The sequence below is a fragment of the Orcinus orca genome, chromosome 4 (assembly GCF_937001465.1).
Source record: "Orcinus orca chromosome 4, mOrcOrc1.1, whole genome shotgun sequence".
NCBI classification, from domain to species: Eukaryota; Metazoa; Chordata; class Mammalia; order Artiodactyla; family Delphinidae; genus Orcinus; species Orcinus orca.
Genome location: NC_064562.1, coordinates 106104093 through 106120860, shown reverse-complemented (window position 1 = coordinate 106120860; position 16768 = coordinate 106104093). Strand labels below are relative to the sequence as shown.

The following is a 16768-nucleotide window of genomic DNA, read 5'->3' as shown; positions in this document are numbered from 1 at the left end:
CCTTGCTCCTCCATCATGACACCACTCGTCACTTGTCACCAATCTCCCCATCTTTCTCCTTCCCAGTCATCCCACCCTTCCATTCCCACTGCCTTTACCATTGTTCAAACATTTATTTTCCCTCATTTAGACTAATACAACAGCCTCCTAATGACATCTTTGTCAACGGTGCAGCCTACACAGCTATGCAAAATTAATATTCCTCATTCTGTCACTCCTAAATCCAACTGGCTCCCCACTGTCTACAGAATCAAATCTCACTCTTATGTACCAGATTTCTACAGCCCAGTACCTACTGGACATCTCCATTTTGATATCCCAAAAGGTCTTAAAAGTTACAGTCCCAAACTGATCTCATTTTCTTTCAACTAAACCTCCTTCTGTATTTCCCATCTTCATAAACATATGTCACCCACCAGTCACCCAAACCAGAAATAGAGAAGATGACCCAGGCTGCTACTTCTCCCCCAACCCCAATTACAACCTATCATCAAGTCTTCTTGGTCTCATCCTCTGCTTATCTCATGTGTACCCTCCATCCTCCACCACATCACCAGTGCTTTACTACGATCCCAGTGTGTCTCACCTGCAATTCTACCTCAGCAGGTCTCCATGCCCACTGTTTCATTCCCCTTCGGTCCATTTGCCACATCACTGCAGTAATCTCCCCAATGTGCAAATGTGATCACGCTGTGCTCTTGACTGAAATGTATCAGTAGCTCCCCGATGCCTTCACATCCTGATGCTGACTACTGCTCCAGCTCTCCATTTTCCTCCTACCCCAACCTTCACTGCACACGGGACTTCTCACTGCCCCCTGATTGTACCACCACGTTTCCTTAGAACCAGCCTCAGAACCACAGCGTTCCCTGCCTAAAACATCCATCATCCCACCTGCTGTCTTTACCTGGAAAACTCATTCTCATCCTCCATTCCCATCCAGTCTAGGGAGCTTACTGTGATCCTACCTACCTGAACGAGGTGACTCATATATGTCTTTCCAAAGCACTCTGTGCTTAGTGCTGTCCTAAGACTTTGACATTCCAATTACCATCTCACATGTCTACCTCTTTAACTAGATTCAGGGTTTCCCATGGGATATTTTTCATCTCTGTATTCTAGTACTTAGAACAATACTTGAAAAATAATAGGTATTTTAATACGTTTTACAAAAGAATAAATTGCCTCCCATTTGGAGAATCCCCCACTGACAGGTGGAGTAGCAATATTATCTAGTCTACAGTTTAATGCTAGTTTTTCCACATAGGACTTGTTTTGTATTTTATGTGACTCTGAAACCCATATCACTTAGTAACAAACCGTGTGATTATGAAAGGTGTACTCTGTGCTCCTTCAGCTTGTTATTTCATAGAAGACAAGGACTGCAGCTTCTGACATCCTCCATCAAGGACTTACCCCAGGGTCCTAGGAAAGTATTTAGTTAGCACGTGCCTGTGAAAATGAGATAAGCCAACATGCTCTACCTAATCAATATACAATTCAGATCAAGTAGAATTCTGGGGTGGAGAAGGAAGATATGATTTAAAAGCTTAATTCCTAAACAACTAACATGCTTTTTTATTTTCTGAAATATTGACTTGCAGTGTCCCTCCTATAGTAGGTAATTGATCAATGTGTTTCAAAGGACTGTTGAATAGCATCCTCAAAACTATTTTGAAACTACCAGAACATAAATTGCATTAAGAAGTTATAACTGTCACTGCTTGAGATCTGAAATTCTATTCTAATGATATTTATGAAAAGACATAATCTCATGATCAGGGATCCAAGATAAATGTAACTGTGCTTTAAATTGCAATGTTTCTAACAAAGTATTTCTACAGTTCAATCTTCCCAGTGTAGTGTTTGTAGATTTTGCATTGTATTTGTCCTGAGAAATGAACAAAAATCTTAAAGTATTAGGTTTTGTAGTGACCAATTTTCATTCAGAATCTATACCCACAACTTTAATTGAACTAGGAGGTTTTATACGGTTTAACTGCAAATCTGGTACTTATGTCAGAAGCACTAGTATTTATATCACCTTTGAGTTTTGCAGTTTAGGATGTGCTGCCTTTTTAAAAACTATCTTATAAAACCACCATCAAAAATGGGGTTTATTCTTTAAATAAATAGCAGGAGAATTCTCTCCCTCTGTGTCCCCGCATATGGCTGTATTTTACAGTTTCCACCTTTCTTTTTCCACATTTCCCAATGCCTGGTTCTGAACTCTCATTATTTTATTCTTGTTTCCCAAGATTTCCCTCCCCACAACCTTCAAATTAACGCGAGGCACCTGTGTTTCAGAACCTGCACCAACTCTCTCAGAAATCACAACTTCAGCAGGAAACTATGATGAAACCGGACCAAGCGAGAAAAGGAAATAGGAAACAGATTGCAATAATACCACGGAGCCCAGAAGGAAGCCTCAAATTAAAGGGCGTTTGGGGAAATAGATGATACAAAAAGAGTATTTGAGGAATTCTTGGAAAAGATGCAAGAAAGACTTAGCGAATCTGATGTTCACAAGTGCTCACAATATTAAATCAGGTATAATAATATCCTTATGATAAATGATTGATTCTATAAAGTCACATTTAAGAATTAGAGTGATATTCTACTTAATTTTTTAACATCTTTATTGGAGTATAATTGCTTTACAATGGTGTGTTAGTTTCTGCTTTACAACAAAATGAATCAGTTACATATATACATATGTTCCCACATCTCTTCCCTCTTGCGTCTCCCTCCCTCCCACCCTCCCTATCCCACCCCTCTAGGCGGTCACAAAGCACCGAGCTGATCTCCCTGTGCTATGTGGCTGCTTCCCACTAGCTATCTACCTTACGTTTGGTAGTGTATGTATGTCCATGCCTCTACTTAATTTTTTTAAATCCTACACTAACTTGAAATGCCTCTGCCTTTACCAGAACATTATTTAAACTGGCAAATAAAGAGCTAGGCATTTTCAGTTCCTTTGTGACTACCTTTCAATAGAAGTTATTACTCATTTTGTATTCTCCAAGCATCAAAATCATGTTTGTTTTATGAAAAAAGTGCACTTCTTCACAGACTCCCAGCATCATAGGTTTTAAAAATCTTCAAAATGGCTTAACGTCACAATGTATTTAAGTGGTGGACACATAAACCCATATTACAGGAGAATGGAAGGCAGGAAAATATTGGACGATAGAACAAATATAGAATTTTGAGCTCAGTTCTTTTGATAGCTTTATTCTGTAAGATCCCAAAGAGAGAAAAATCAAGTTCAATATCACTGCTTTCACTGCATCCACTTGGAAAGGAATGGCACTTATATCAACTGGAGGTAATCTTGCTTTTCAACATCCATCTCACTTCATCTTTATGTCTGTATGGCAATGAATATTTTAAAATATACATGTTTATTTATTTCTCCCCTACTCGACTCTAAATACCTGGTGCATACTCAGTAAATATCTCTTGAATAAACCGTAAGGTCTCTAAAGGCAGTCTCTACATCTCACTCATCCCAGCACCAAGCAGTTTCATTGTAAATACATACTTTTGCTGATTAATCTCATTTCATCATTACGGAATGCATCCCTGTAACCTACAAATGGATATAATTACCACCATCTTATAGGTGAAGAAAGAGGAACAGCAACATGATACTCAGTAGCTATTTTATATGTTCCCATGTTCCCACCTTTCTGAATTAAATAAAATTGCTCTAAATCAAACTTGTTCTCGGGACTGGATTTGACAGGGTTATTTTTGAAATGTCTGTTTGTTATTTCTATATTATTGTTTGGGTTTTTTTCCAAACTCTCTGCAGACACAACAAGAAGACCTAATGATCCCATTTCCACAGTGATGGAATGGATTGGAGTACGAGAGGGTATCTCCACCTTTAGGGTATAACCATAATATAAAATGCTTTTATTCATTCAACGCATCCCTGGAGCACTTACCACATACAAAACATGGATAAAAGGTATGGGCTAGATCAATTTTTTGTGTGAGTAGTTTCTCATGGTATTCTAATGAAAATTTAATTAAAGTACAAAAAGTTACAACCCAAAATAAAGCCCCTGGCAGGATATCTATTCCGAGATGTAGATCAGTTTAATAGCTACATGTGCTATTTTCACCCAATTTTATTATGAAGCTCATGAAGACTTTTGGAAGTCACATCTTCTCTGGTTTAAAAAAAATCATATCTGGGGACATTCTTCAGGGCACCCGGGCATCTGTAACACAGTGTGCAGATGCTATTATAGTGAAGACATGAGAGAGAGAGAGAGAGAGAGAGAAAGAGAGAGGGAGGGAGAGGGGGAGGAAGGGAGGGAGCATGCATAGTCACTAGACTGCAGTAGTTACTATATCAGTCAAATCTGATTTTGATTCCTATTTGGGCTGCAGATAATGTCATTTCTTAAATAAACTGCTTCACTCAAAAGATCCTTCAAATATTAAGAAGTGTTGACATCTGGGCATGAAGTCTACTTCTTCTCCAAAACCTTTTTAGAGTAAAGATCTATAAAAAATTGCCAGTTTGAATTCCCTGAAGACTTTTTATTCACTGTTCATGAGCAGATGCTGCCCGAATACCTGGGGGGACACTTTCCAACTAGCTAGTCCAAATTCCAGGTAACCAAAAAGTTATGCACTGTTACTGTAAAATGGGTTGACTACTTATTTTTACCTAAATAAATAATTAGGGTAGAATATGTAGGAGAGAGAAGTTTCCAAAAGGTCAATAATATATCCAAAGGGACAACCTATTTCCAATGGGACAGTCATTCAACCACACTGGCTGTGTCCATTAGAGAAGAAAAATCAGCGCTTAACATATCGGCATGAAGGCCAAGTGCTCAATATGGCAAATTTTACATTTATATCCATGTTCACATTATTCATTAGATGGTCAGAGTGTACAAAGAAGTTACATGTGTAAACGCTGAGAGTCTCTCTGTTTTTCAGACTTTCTAATAATATGTGGATATGTATGTGTATAGAGCAGCCTACAGCAAAGAAACTAGGCAAGAAGGGAGACAGCCCCAGCGGTGAGAGTAAAAAACACTGAACCTCATCTCATCTCAGCCCTGCCATGGTTTCTGCAGCTCTGCCAATTCCCTCCCAACACGGCCTGATTCTGTGAAGTCTGATATGAAAGAAAATGCGCCGGAGGAAGTGGATGTGTGTATGCTGAATGATGTTTCAGTGTTTTAATTTTTCCATTCCTTTCCACAGCCACTGCTATAATGAAAGGATTTATCATCTGATGAAGGTAATGATGATGGTAATAATAATGGCAGACATGGTGGTGTAGCCAGTTAGGCTCTGGGTTGGGAAATGTTAAGGCCTATTCTCTGTAACACTAACTCAGACTAGTATCGACAATCACGATCATGATTCAGAGTGAGTACTTAACTCATGTTTCCACTCTTTTATTGGAAGGGGAACCAGGAGAGGTGATAATCACTAACTGGGGGTCCCCTGAACTACCAATCCTAGGGGTGATAAGTCTGGAAGGTATTAAGGATGAGGGACAGTCATAGCAACAGTATCCAAAGATGACACTGTCTATTGCTCTAAATACACAGAAAACACTGGTTACTTACTAAGCTCTTCTTTGGAAATGATGTAAACTCTCACAGCCATGCATTACAGATGCAACAACATGCACGGTTCAGAACAGCACTATCTTGGTGTCGATGACTCTGCTCATAGACCTGGCCCACTGAATGGAAAAGACAGAACCACAAAACAACTCCACTTCCGGTAGACGGCTGAACAAGCAATCAAACGTGAATTGTAATTTGGGGTCTTTGATGGGTCTACCACTGGGCAGTGTGGTTTAAATTCCGTAACTACATTTTAAGCACCTATTATTTTTTGAAGCACTGTGCCGGTCATCCGCAGGGGTACAGAACTTAGCAATTCATGTATGGTACTCGCCATCAAGGAGTTACAACTTAAGACGGCACACCAAACAAATATACATAGCTTATTCTGCCTTGTCATTCAGATATCAGTCAAAATGAAAGGAGAATGACTGACAAAAATTCAAAGTGTAATTCTTCGGGGAGGAGACAGGGAGAAATCAGTAAGGCTGCATTGAAAAGGACATGGCATTTGAGATGAGTCTTGAAGGACGTGTTCGATGTTGAGCATTCAACAATGTTCAGTGGGTAATGCTGGGGCAGGAAGTTCATTCTAAGAAGGAGGTACAACATGAGACAGGTGTAGGGACTAGGGAACAATTCAGTTTAGCAGGTCAAGGTGTAGCCCTAGAAGAGTCATGAAAAGAAAATGTTGGGATACAGGCCTGTCACCATGGAAACCTTGATTATCAAGCTAAGAAAACAGTATTTTTAGTTCCATAAGTAATGGCAAGGATTTTGCATACAAAGAGAAGGACCTGACTCAGATCAGGTTTTAGTAAATTTATTTGGTTGTGAGCGGGGAGCGGCATTTAGTGCAAATAGGAGACAGCCATGATGGCCTGGGAAATAATATAATCTTGAGTGATGCAATGGGAGTTGGACGGGGGGAGCTGAACATAAAAGCTAGAAGAGAATCAGAAGAGAATGAGTAAGGCTTGGTGACTGATTCCACGTGGAAGGGGAGGAAAGAATCAAGGTAGGAAGTACCCTACAGAAGGAAACACTTTGCTTTATTTTATAACTGCACGCCTCAGAAAATGATGTCACCATTATCAAAATTTGGACAAGAAATTATTCTTAGAAGAGAGGATATGTCTTTTCTGACATACTGATTTCGAGGCGCTGGTAAAACTTGCTCATAGGTCTGACCAACAGGGCATGGAAACGTCCATCTGGTAATGTGGAAAGGGGTCGGGCCAGAGCTATAGACTAAGGAGTCCTCTGCATCCAGGTAAGATGCATCAAAATCACAATCAGATTAGGGAGGGAGGAGAGAGAGAGAAGAGAATGAAGAAAGAACTTTGTGCAAAGTTGCACAAAATGAGCAAAGGAAGAAATAAGGGTCAGAAGAGGAGATGTGAGAGAAGTAGGAGGAAAGAGAAGAATGCAGTGTCACAAAATGCAAGGGAGGAGACTTCGTTCAACAAATATCTGTTATTGAGCAAATATTGTATGTCAGGCTTCAGTCCAGATGCTGGGACACAGTGGTGGGCACAACACAACGGCTCTGCTCTCAGGGTTCACAGTCTTCTAAGGAGTGTGGATAAACAGCATGAAGCATTGCAGTGAGTTCAGGACCATGGGAATGGAGAAAAGACCACTAGGACCTTTAAGCAATGAACAGTTGTGAAAAAGAAGTGAGTGGTTTAATGCCCAAGGGTGAATAAATGTGTGGTGGCAGATGTAGTTACATAACTTTAAAATATTTTTAAGGATGGTAAAGGCCCACTGAACAAATTAAAAATTCATTTTCCCTCCTTACCTCCATTTCTCCTTCTCTCTCTCTCTCTCTCTCTCTCTCTCTCACACACACACACACACACACACACACACACACACACACACACAGACACACACACACTCTTTAATCTGCTTGAAAGTCCCTAAGAAGGGAGGTTATTAAGTAAGCAAGCACACTCTGCAATGATATATTGCAAAGCAATATTATCCATATGTCCTAGAAAACCAGAGAGGACAAGAAAAACAAATAAATGGACAAAAAAAGATTAAGAAGGACCATAAACTTTAAGCCCAGAAATAGACCTTCAAAAGATTCAGCTACTATCTGGTCTATGATTCCACAGAAATCTTGCACACATGTTTTATATTGCATGGATCATTAATTTCCAAACCATCTATAGACTTATTTTATGAAACTCTGCATAAGCATTGGCCAGGAAAAAAAGAAGTGGAGCAAGGGGAAGAGGGTTGTTGAATTTTAACACTTCACCATATCATTTGATTAGAACCTTCTTACATTCAACAACACAGAGAAAACAGAATAATGTCTTGTGCCATAAAAAGCTTCTCCTTGGTTCAGAATAAATAGGCTTTTCACTACTACCCTTGTGGAATTACTACTCCGAGTTTGCCTTATCCTTAATAAACCCCAAACTTAAGCTGGAGCCATGATACATCCATCACACAATACAAAAATGAAGAGGATTATTCACTGTACTATTGTTGATTCCCAAACTCAGGGGCTTCCCAGGTGAAATTTGATACTGGGCCCCATACACAGAGGACAACAAGAGACCAAAGAAAGAGGCGGACCACTCCAGATTGGCTGGTGGCAGGTTTACTAAGCAAGTGACCTTAAATACAAGGCTTGTCTTGGGCAAAGCAAGACGAGGAGATCTCCACACCTGCCCACCAGATTCTTAAAGGTTTACATAGAGGCTTTAACTAGGTTCAGTCACGTATACCACCCAGATGATCTCAACAAGTTACTCTCTCAAGGCTGTGTCCTTGAAAATGGCTTGGGCTGTGAGAAGAGTGGGCAGAACGTACATTCCAAGGACAGGGGACTGGGGGAGGGGCCTCTGATTACCCAGGTCCAGCTCTGGGTCAATTTGCGGGCCACGCCCACTCTACTACCTCCTCCAGCAACTGCTGAAACACCCACTTCCCCCCCCACTTTTAGCTGTAGACTACATCACATAACACCTGCCATCCCTACGTTACAGGGCACAAATTAAGGACACTGATGAACAATTTTATGGGGCTATGTCCTCTGACCTTCTTTCTGATTCTCTTTCAAGTACACCAGTGAATTGGCATCTCCCTCTCCACCAGTAGCAGGATTATGTTTGATTTTACAGCAGGGGAGCAAAATAACGGGAGTGGACAATGACATGAAAAATATATTTGGGGCAAGCTTTTGGGTTAATGTGGAAGCTGATGAGAGGGAGGGTAAAAGTGGGCAGTATGGTTCCGAAGAAAGCTTCTCTACTTGTATGAAGTCACTGACAAGCGTCCACTTTCTGTTCTGCGCAGTATTAAGTGTCAACTACAGTGACTTAGAAGTGGTATTAATCAGTTAGCATATTAAACGTATTACCTGTTGAAAAGAGTGAGGAATGAGCTTTTTTTAGTTATTTTACTTTCAACTTTTAGCAACGCAACACAACCCTGCTCCCATCTTTCCTGCATTTCCCTCCCTACTTTCACTTTAGTGTAGTTTTCACCTGTGTTTCTCAACAAACTGTTTGTCACAGTATTCTGGCTCTAGAGTCAGGTCATAAAACACACACACACACACACACACACATACACACACACACTTCTCCAACTCCTGATTTCCCTCTCATCTTCATACATTCCTCTCAGTCTGATCCTCCAGTTAAATTTTGTTTAAATTTCAATTAAATCATTTTATAAACCTCCATCCAAGAGGCACATATTCAAGAGAAAAGCATCATGGTCACATAAGAAGTTATGCTAATGTCCCACTTATTTGAAAGGAAACAAGAGGTCAGGGACTACCGTTTTAAAACAAGAATTGAAACTAGAGTTGAAACCTTCAAAAATGACACTTTTCTCATCCCAGGATTGTCAAGACTACCCTATATTTGAGCACAAATCACCAACGTACTAAAGCTTATGTTTGCCGAAAATAATATAGACTACATATCTGGGGATCATTCTCTAATATAAACTTGAAACAATTACACTAAGAACAAAAAAAAAAACGGTGCTTAAAAAAGGTGCTTCAAACATTTTTTTTTCTGTTTTCTTCTATAACAATTAACTCTAAAAACGTGTGAGTACAATTCAAGAAACAGGTGTCAAATCAATTCAAGCCAGAAAACACTTCCCTTTTGGTCCACCTGAGCCAAGATATAAATCAACATCTTTCTATTCTCCAAAGGAACAATGAACACATGTTGAGTCTAGAGATGGTACTGAAAGTTATTTTTAATACATCATACTCCCCAGATGTGATTTCATCTTTCTCATTTTATCCAGTAGAGATTATGGCCACCTATGGCACTGTGAATAGACCAGACGTGCTGATTCAATCCCCATCTGGCCAATTAAAGACTAGGCCCAGCCAAAAAGCTGTTATCGCTGAGCGGCTGGACGATGCAACCCACCCAGTTGCCCGGACTTCTGATCCTACAACCCTCTCTATCTTTGAGTACCTACTATTGCCTTGTGCATGAGTAAGTCCCTGAAAGGATAGCTAGCTCCCTACCCTATTCTGAGTCAAAGGAACTGCAAAGACAGAGAGCCTATGAACTCAACAACTACTGAGCGCTCTACACTTAAACTGCCATTCTGAAAAATTCAGTCTCTTCAAGATTATGAGTATCGCTCATAAAATATATCCTAGACATACTTAGTTTGCAATGAGTGGCAGCTACTGTCACAAGGAAGACCTAAACTAAACATCATTACAAGTCAAATTTGGGGCTTTAAAGGTGACCGTCATATTATTTTTTCCAGCCTACAAGGACATTTTCTTTAAAATTTCACATACTAAGACTAGAGTCCTCCCAGTTACAATCACCTGAACTAATGGAGGGAAGGGAAGAAAGGGAATGTGTCCAAATCTCAATGTCCATAAATTAGGGTGATGGACTCAAGTTGAAGTGGCCCCATTTCCCTGGATATAAACAGGTAGAATGTGGAAATGCCTCTTTCCTTGCAACTTTACATCAAGTGCAAGTTTTTCATAGCCATGTGTGACTCCTCATCTTATATAATCTGGGAAATGTCCAGCTCTCAATCACTCTCAGCTTCCCTACAACACCCTTCATTCGATTTACGGCTCCTCTAAAAAACTATACACATTGAAGCTATCGAAAAACAAATCGATTCAACCGAAGAGGCTTTATTGGGTTGAGGGGGGTGGGAGATATCGTCCCCGTATTTCGCTACGGATACCACTAAACTGATCAAAACGTGCCCTTTCCCTGCTTTCGCAGAATGCACAATACTCTGAAACCAAGCTCCTTGCACAGAGTGCCCAGTACCTTTCCAAGGCTGTACTATGTATAAATTATTTCCAAGGGTCACTGAGGACCATTTTCTCTGAACACACCAAACTGTAGCTGGCAAAAACAAGACATAAACGCTTCTGCTGAAGCATCTGACCTGGGAAACATTCCGCCTGTATATTACCAGGGGACCAAAACAGAGTTTTAATGAAGAAATGTTTGGGAGCATAAAGGCAACGTGGAGGGAGAGGATCAGTACTATTTCAGCTCATTTATCCCCAGGTGTTAGGAGAAGGAAGTGTGTGGTCTAAAGTCACCTGGCAGATGCACCAACAACATGGGAAATTTTCAGAGAAGGCAAAAGTAGGCACAGGATCGCAGGGGACCCTGCCACCGGCGAGTTTCACACACACTTCAAACACCTCTTCTTCCCCGACCTGGACCTCGCATGCACCCCCTCTCCTTCGCACCCCCATTCCCACCGCGGCCGCCTCCCCTTCCCAGTCCCACCCCGGTGACTGTTTCTCATGCAGCAGAGGCAACAAGCGTCCCCAGCCCGGGAAGGGGTTCCCGTCTGAGCTTGCAAGGGAAGGAGGGTAGAAGCGGGCGCCCGCTCCAATGCTTATTGCATCCTACCGCCTGTGGAGCTCGCCTCCTCCAGCTGAGCCGAGATGCTTTCCACCCTCCTCACATTCATCTTTGGGGACGCGGGGTGCAGGAGCGGGACTCGGGAGTCAACCGGCCCAGGGGTGTCTGGCGATGGGTCTAGCACCAGAGCGCCCTCGCCGCTCAGCCCGGGGGCGTCCGCCGCGCTGGGAGAGAGAGAGGCGACGGCAGCGGCGGCGGCTGCGAAGCGCGCGGAGCGGCGTGCAGGTGCGGGCGGAGGCCGGAGGGGGGCGCCGGGGGCGCTGCGCGGAGCTGGGCGGCGAGGCCGCGCGGGCGGCGGGCTGGAAGCGGGAGCCGCCAACCGAGAGCCCGGGAGCGAGGCGCCCCTCCCCTCTCCCGCTCCGCGCGCCGCCTCTGCCACCTGCGGCCGAGTCACCGGATGGCGGAGGGGGTGCTGGCGCGGGGGTCTGGCCACCGAGTAGCCAGACCCTAAGGAGACCGAAGGCGACTCCGAGAGTTGCCAGCGGGTTGTGAGCGGCGCCTCCCGGACCCCTTCTTGGTGCGCGCAGCGCCGGCTCTGCAGAGGGGCTCGAGGGCACCGCGCCTTCGCAGAGAACGCGCTGCCGGATCCCCCAGGGGCTCCAAGTCAAGGCTAGAGCTCGCGATGTTGCTGCGCAAAGTTAGGCTGAATTCGAAGGACACCAGAAGGGAAGAGCAAGGAGATGCCTTCTCCAGAACCGGGCAGAGCGCCAGAAAGTCCTGGAACTCCTAGACTGGAAACTTTCCCAATTGAAGTTAGACCCAGTCATGCGACTTGGCTAGGTGTTGGGAAAGGCAAGGCGGGCTCTTCCCACGCAGGGGCGCGGGCAAGGCCGAGATGAGAATGGCACCTTGGAGAGAGGGAGTGGAGGAGACTGGGGAGGCGTTTCGGACAAGCATGCATAGGGAAGGTTTCACTTGAGGGCTCCCTGGCAGCTCTGCGGGGAGGTGGCGCTCACCGCCCCGGGGAGTTCATCACGCAGTGTCACTTGCCCTCTTAAGCAAACCAAGGCCGGGGATGTTTGGGAAGATAAAGACAAATCAATAAACCACTTGTAGCCACGGTTGCTACTTGAGAAAACCAAAATCAAAATGCTGATTTCTGTGTCCCCAGAAGGCAAGAGCATGAAGCATCTTTGGAGAAGAAAGGTCAAGTTGACCAGTTCTCTGGGCTAACTGAAATAAAATTCCCTCCCACTCTCAACTGGCCATGATTTGGGTGGAAGCCATTTACGATTGTTTTTTGCAAAATCACCGGCTCTTCCTGTGCAGCACCCACACCCACCCTTAGACAATTTCACCAGCTGAAATCGTGCCCATTACTCCGAGACTGTCTCAACTGCCACGTTCTCGTCCTTCTTCCCACCCCCAACCCCTGGAGAGACATACTTGATCTCTTGCGATGCCTCTGACTTTCGTTTCAGTTCATGGTTAACGGGAGTGGTACTGACACCACCATTACCTGGGTTCAAGTCTACTGCTTACTAATTTTGTGACCTGGTGCAAATTATTTACATCAGTTGTAACAACGGGATAATAACAGCGCCTATTTTATTGGTCTTTTGTGAGGATTTAAGGGAATCGGTGGATGTAAAGGGCTTAGGGCAGTGCCTGGCACACGGGAATCTCTAATTCTGCAGAAACTCTTTCCAGAAACCACTCTCACAACTTTTACTCTACAGATGATCACTAACACCTGTCCAGCTCTAAATTCCATCATTTTCTATCAGATAGCTTCTAAAGCTGTGTTGATTTGGGTCCAGCAGACTGGGTCAGAATCCCAGTTCCAACTGATACTAGTGGTGTGTCCAAGGGCTAATAACCTCCCTTTCTCATCTCTAAAATGTAGAAAGTAAAGGTGTCTGCTTCCATGAACTGTTGGAAAGATTAAATGAAGCAACATCTGTGAAGTGTTTAGAAAGGTTCTTGGCACATGGGTAGAGTTCAGTAAGAGCTGCCACTATTATCACTATCCTGATACTTAGCTATCATCATTATCATCATCTTATTTTGTCATGATGAACTCAAAGGAGAAAAGGCGTCACCGCCTTTTCCACGACAAATATACCCAACCTTCCCTCACAGTGTGGGAAGTAATATACAACTCCACTTCCATCTGCAAAATACATAGAATACTTTGTTGGACCAACCCACTTTTCAAATTTTATCCAATGAGTATTTGTCTATTTTGATCCTACTAGGTGTTTATCCCTAGACTAGCTGTAAAGAAGGCAACACAATCAGGTAAAGTAGACACTGTGCTCAAGAACTTTGCAATAAATTGTTCCCAGAATACTTGTTTGGGATCTTGGGTACCATGGAATTAATTTCTTCTTTATACAGATTCTTTCTCTTCATGTGGATCCTGTCATTGCCAAATATCACAGGGAAAATCATCTTTTTGTTGCCACCTTTACTGTCATTTCTGGTATTTGGGACTGAAGGGCCAGGGTGACTCTGCCTTGCTTACAGCATCTTATTGGCGCTTCAGATGTCGCAACAGTTATAGAAAAGAGCTTCATATGCCACAGCATGTTGTGCCAGCCCACTGCTCCTCCTTAAAAGCTGTAGCAATCCCAGCCCCCCTCCCCCGCTTCATTCCCCCAAGATAAGCACAAAGATTCCCACAACTTCTTTGACTAACCTTAGATGATTCATTGCGTAACATGGATACACACTGTCCCCTCAAGGAGCCACATGAAATGGTTCAGACATAGTAAAATGGGTGCAGATATAGTAAACTCACCACATGCCAGCCTTGAATCCCAGATTTCCTGAATCTTTACAAAACACTAAGAGGAAAGCACTGTTGTCATCCCTATTTAACTAGCGAAGACATTACAACTCAGGTGAACTGATTTGCCAATTTTTCACCAGTACTAATCAATATTTCTAGGATTTGAACCCACCAGTCTGACTTAAGAAGCCTCAAACTTAATTACCACAGTGGACTACTACCCTGGTCTAGGATTTAGAAATTGTGGATTCTGACATTTCCCAGCTCTGTGTCCTTCAGAAAGTCACTGATTGTTTCTACGCTTCTGTTCCTCATCTGTTAAAAGAGGAATTTCTGCGTTGCAAGGTCGTTGTCAGGATTAAGTCAGGTAATGAAAGTGAAAGCTATATATAAACCTTGGAGTGTTGTAGAAGCATCCAGGATTGCTTTTATTATTGTCCTGATCTTTTATTGCCTAGTCTTTTCTGAAAGCCCCTCACATTTCAGCACAATTCTCCCTTGCTCATCAGGACTTAATAACAATAATGGAAAAACTTCTAGTATTTAATCTTTTTGAGTGCTTACTATGATGACCCGGGTTAAAAACTCTACATCAGTATATCACTTAACACTCAGATATCACTTAACACTCAGAAGAATCACTTTATAGAGTTATTTTTACTCTGATTTTAAAATGAGACTGAGATTCAGAGAGGGTAAGTAGTCCGAGATCAGTCAGCTCTGAAGAGCTACAGCTGAGATTTGAACCCACATTTATCTGATTACAAAACTAGAGCTTTCAGTTTCTACTGATGGTTCTGAAACAGCAGCGTACATGAGAATCGCCAAAAGGGTAGGTTTGAAAACACCTGTGCTCCATCCCCCATGATGGATTCACTGAATTTGGGGTAAAGGTCTTGGAATCTAATTATTTTTAATTAATAAATTTTATTTTTTTTTAAAGCAGCTTTAGGTTTACAGAAAAATTGGTCAAAAAGTAGAGCGTTCCCATACACCTCCTCTCCTCCTGCCCAGTTTTCCCTATTATTAACATCTTGCATTAGTGCAGTACATTTGTTACAAATGAACCAATCATACATCATTATTAACTAAAGTCCACAATTTAAGATAGAACTGGTAGCCTTATGAAGAGGAGGAGAAAGAGAGGTAGCTTGGAGGAAAGGCCACGTGAGGACAAAGCAACCGTCTGCAAGCCAGGAGGAGAACATTCCCCAGAAACCAAAACCTGCCCCAACCTTGATCTTGGATTTCCAGTCTCTAGAACTGTGAGAAAATGAATTCCTATTGTTCAAGCCACGCAGTCTATGGAATTTTGTTATGGCAGCCTGAGCAGACTAATACACACCTCAAGACCATACTTTGAGAAATCACTACTCTACAGCAGAGGTAGGCACCTGTAGCATCTGGGAGCTTGTCAGAAATTCAGAATCTGGGGCCCCATTCCAGACCTCCTGAGGCAGTATTCTTATTTTAACAACATTATCAAGTGGTTCTAGGTATGCAGATGAAAGTGAGGCACTGCTCATCAAGACACTGATATGTGTACTGCCTCCTTGGAGGCACCCAGAGCTCAATGGACATGAGAAGGGGCTGGTGCTATAATCACAACCAATTTATAGCATTTTCCCCCAAGTGAGATGACCCTGTTTAATTTTCGTGGCAGTCCCTACTCAGATGGATATAATTGTTTATTGCCTCATTAGGTTTCAAGCAGCAAATACTCACAACCTTGATCATCTGACTACACTTGCAAATTGCTTTGTGACTCTTGATCTCTCTTGTGATTATAATAATCAGCAACAATAATCTACTTTGAGATCCTCACATTAAAGGGAATATGAATATGCCACGATGAGACAAAAATGAGGTAAAAGTTTTAGGGCAGCAAGCTGAATTCTGACATTCCTGTAGGATTTCTATATTCTGTAGCTGAAGTGGTCTTTAGAGCTCTGAAAGGTAGGTCAGATTTTATTATCCCCATTTTGCAGATGAAGAAACGAGGGCCCGTGGAAAGTATGCGACTTACTCCCATTTTCACAAGGAGCATGGGGTACAGCCAGGACACAAACCTTCATCATCTGACATCTTTCAACACGTGTGCTATAAGCCTTGCCAAGTTTATATAAGCTGGAGCACTGCCAAATGAACTGCAATTCTCTAAGCAGCAAAATTCAGATTTGCCTTGCAACTTCGTCTTTAGGATAAATCCATATTATAAATGTAAAATTATTATATCGCTTAGCTGCATCTCTCCTGACTTCTGAACTTCAGGCAATCCACTAACGACATTCTCTATGTGGCAGGAAAGGTGATTAGGGGATTTGCTGCGGAACAGAAATTTAGTGTGGCCTGGGAGCCCTGTAAGAACTGAAAGTTAAATCATTAATGAAGTTAATGCTGAAAAGGTTTTAACTAAATTCCGTATCTCTAGGTTCTATATTTGAACTGTATGTTCTTATTGGGGGATATGTTCATTAAATTCCAAACCACTTTGTACCTTTTATCCTTGTATT

General features: G+C 42.4%; 1 protein-coding gene across 2 annotated transcripts in view; it reads right to left on the bottom strand.

Moving 5' to 3' along the window:
* Positions 1-11730, bottom strand: part of KCNIP4 (potassium voltage-gated channel interacting protein 4) — a 1200268-nt gene extending 1188538 nt beyond the window's left edge. For both annotated transcript variants that reach the window (XM_049708791.1, XM_004266195.3), the window contains exon 1: positions 11510-11730. In XM_049708791.1, coding sequence (XP_049564748.1) covers positions 11510-11570 — 61 coding nt within the window. In that variant the 5' untranslated portion in view covers positions 11571-11730. The remainder of the gene's footprint in view (positions 1-11509) is intronic.
* Positions 11731-16768: the final 5038 nt, after the last annotated feature.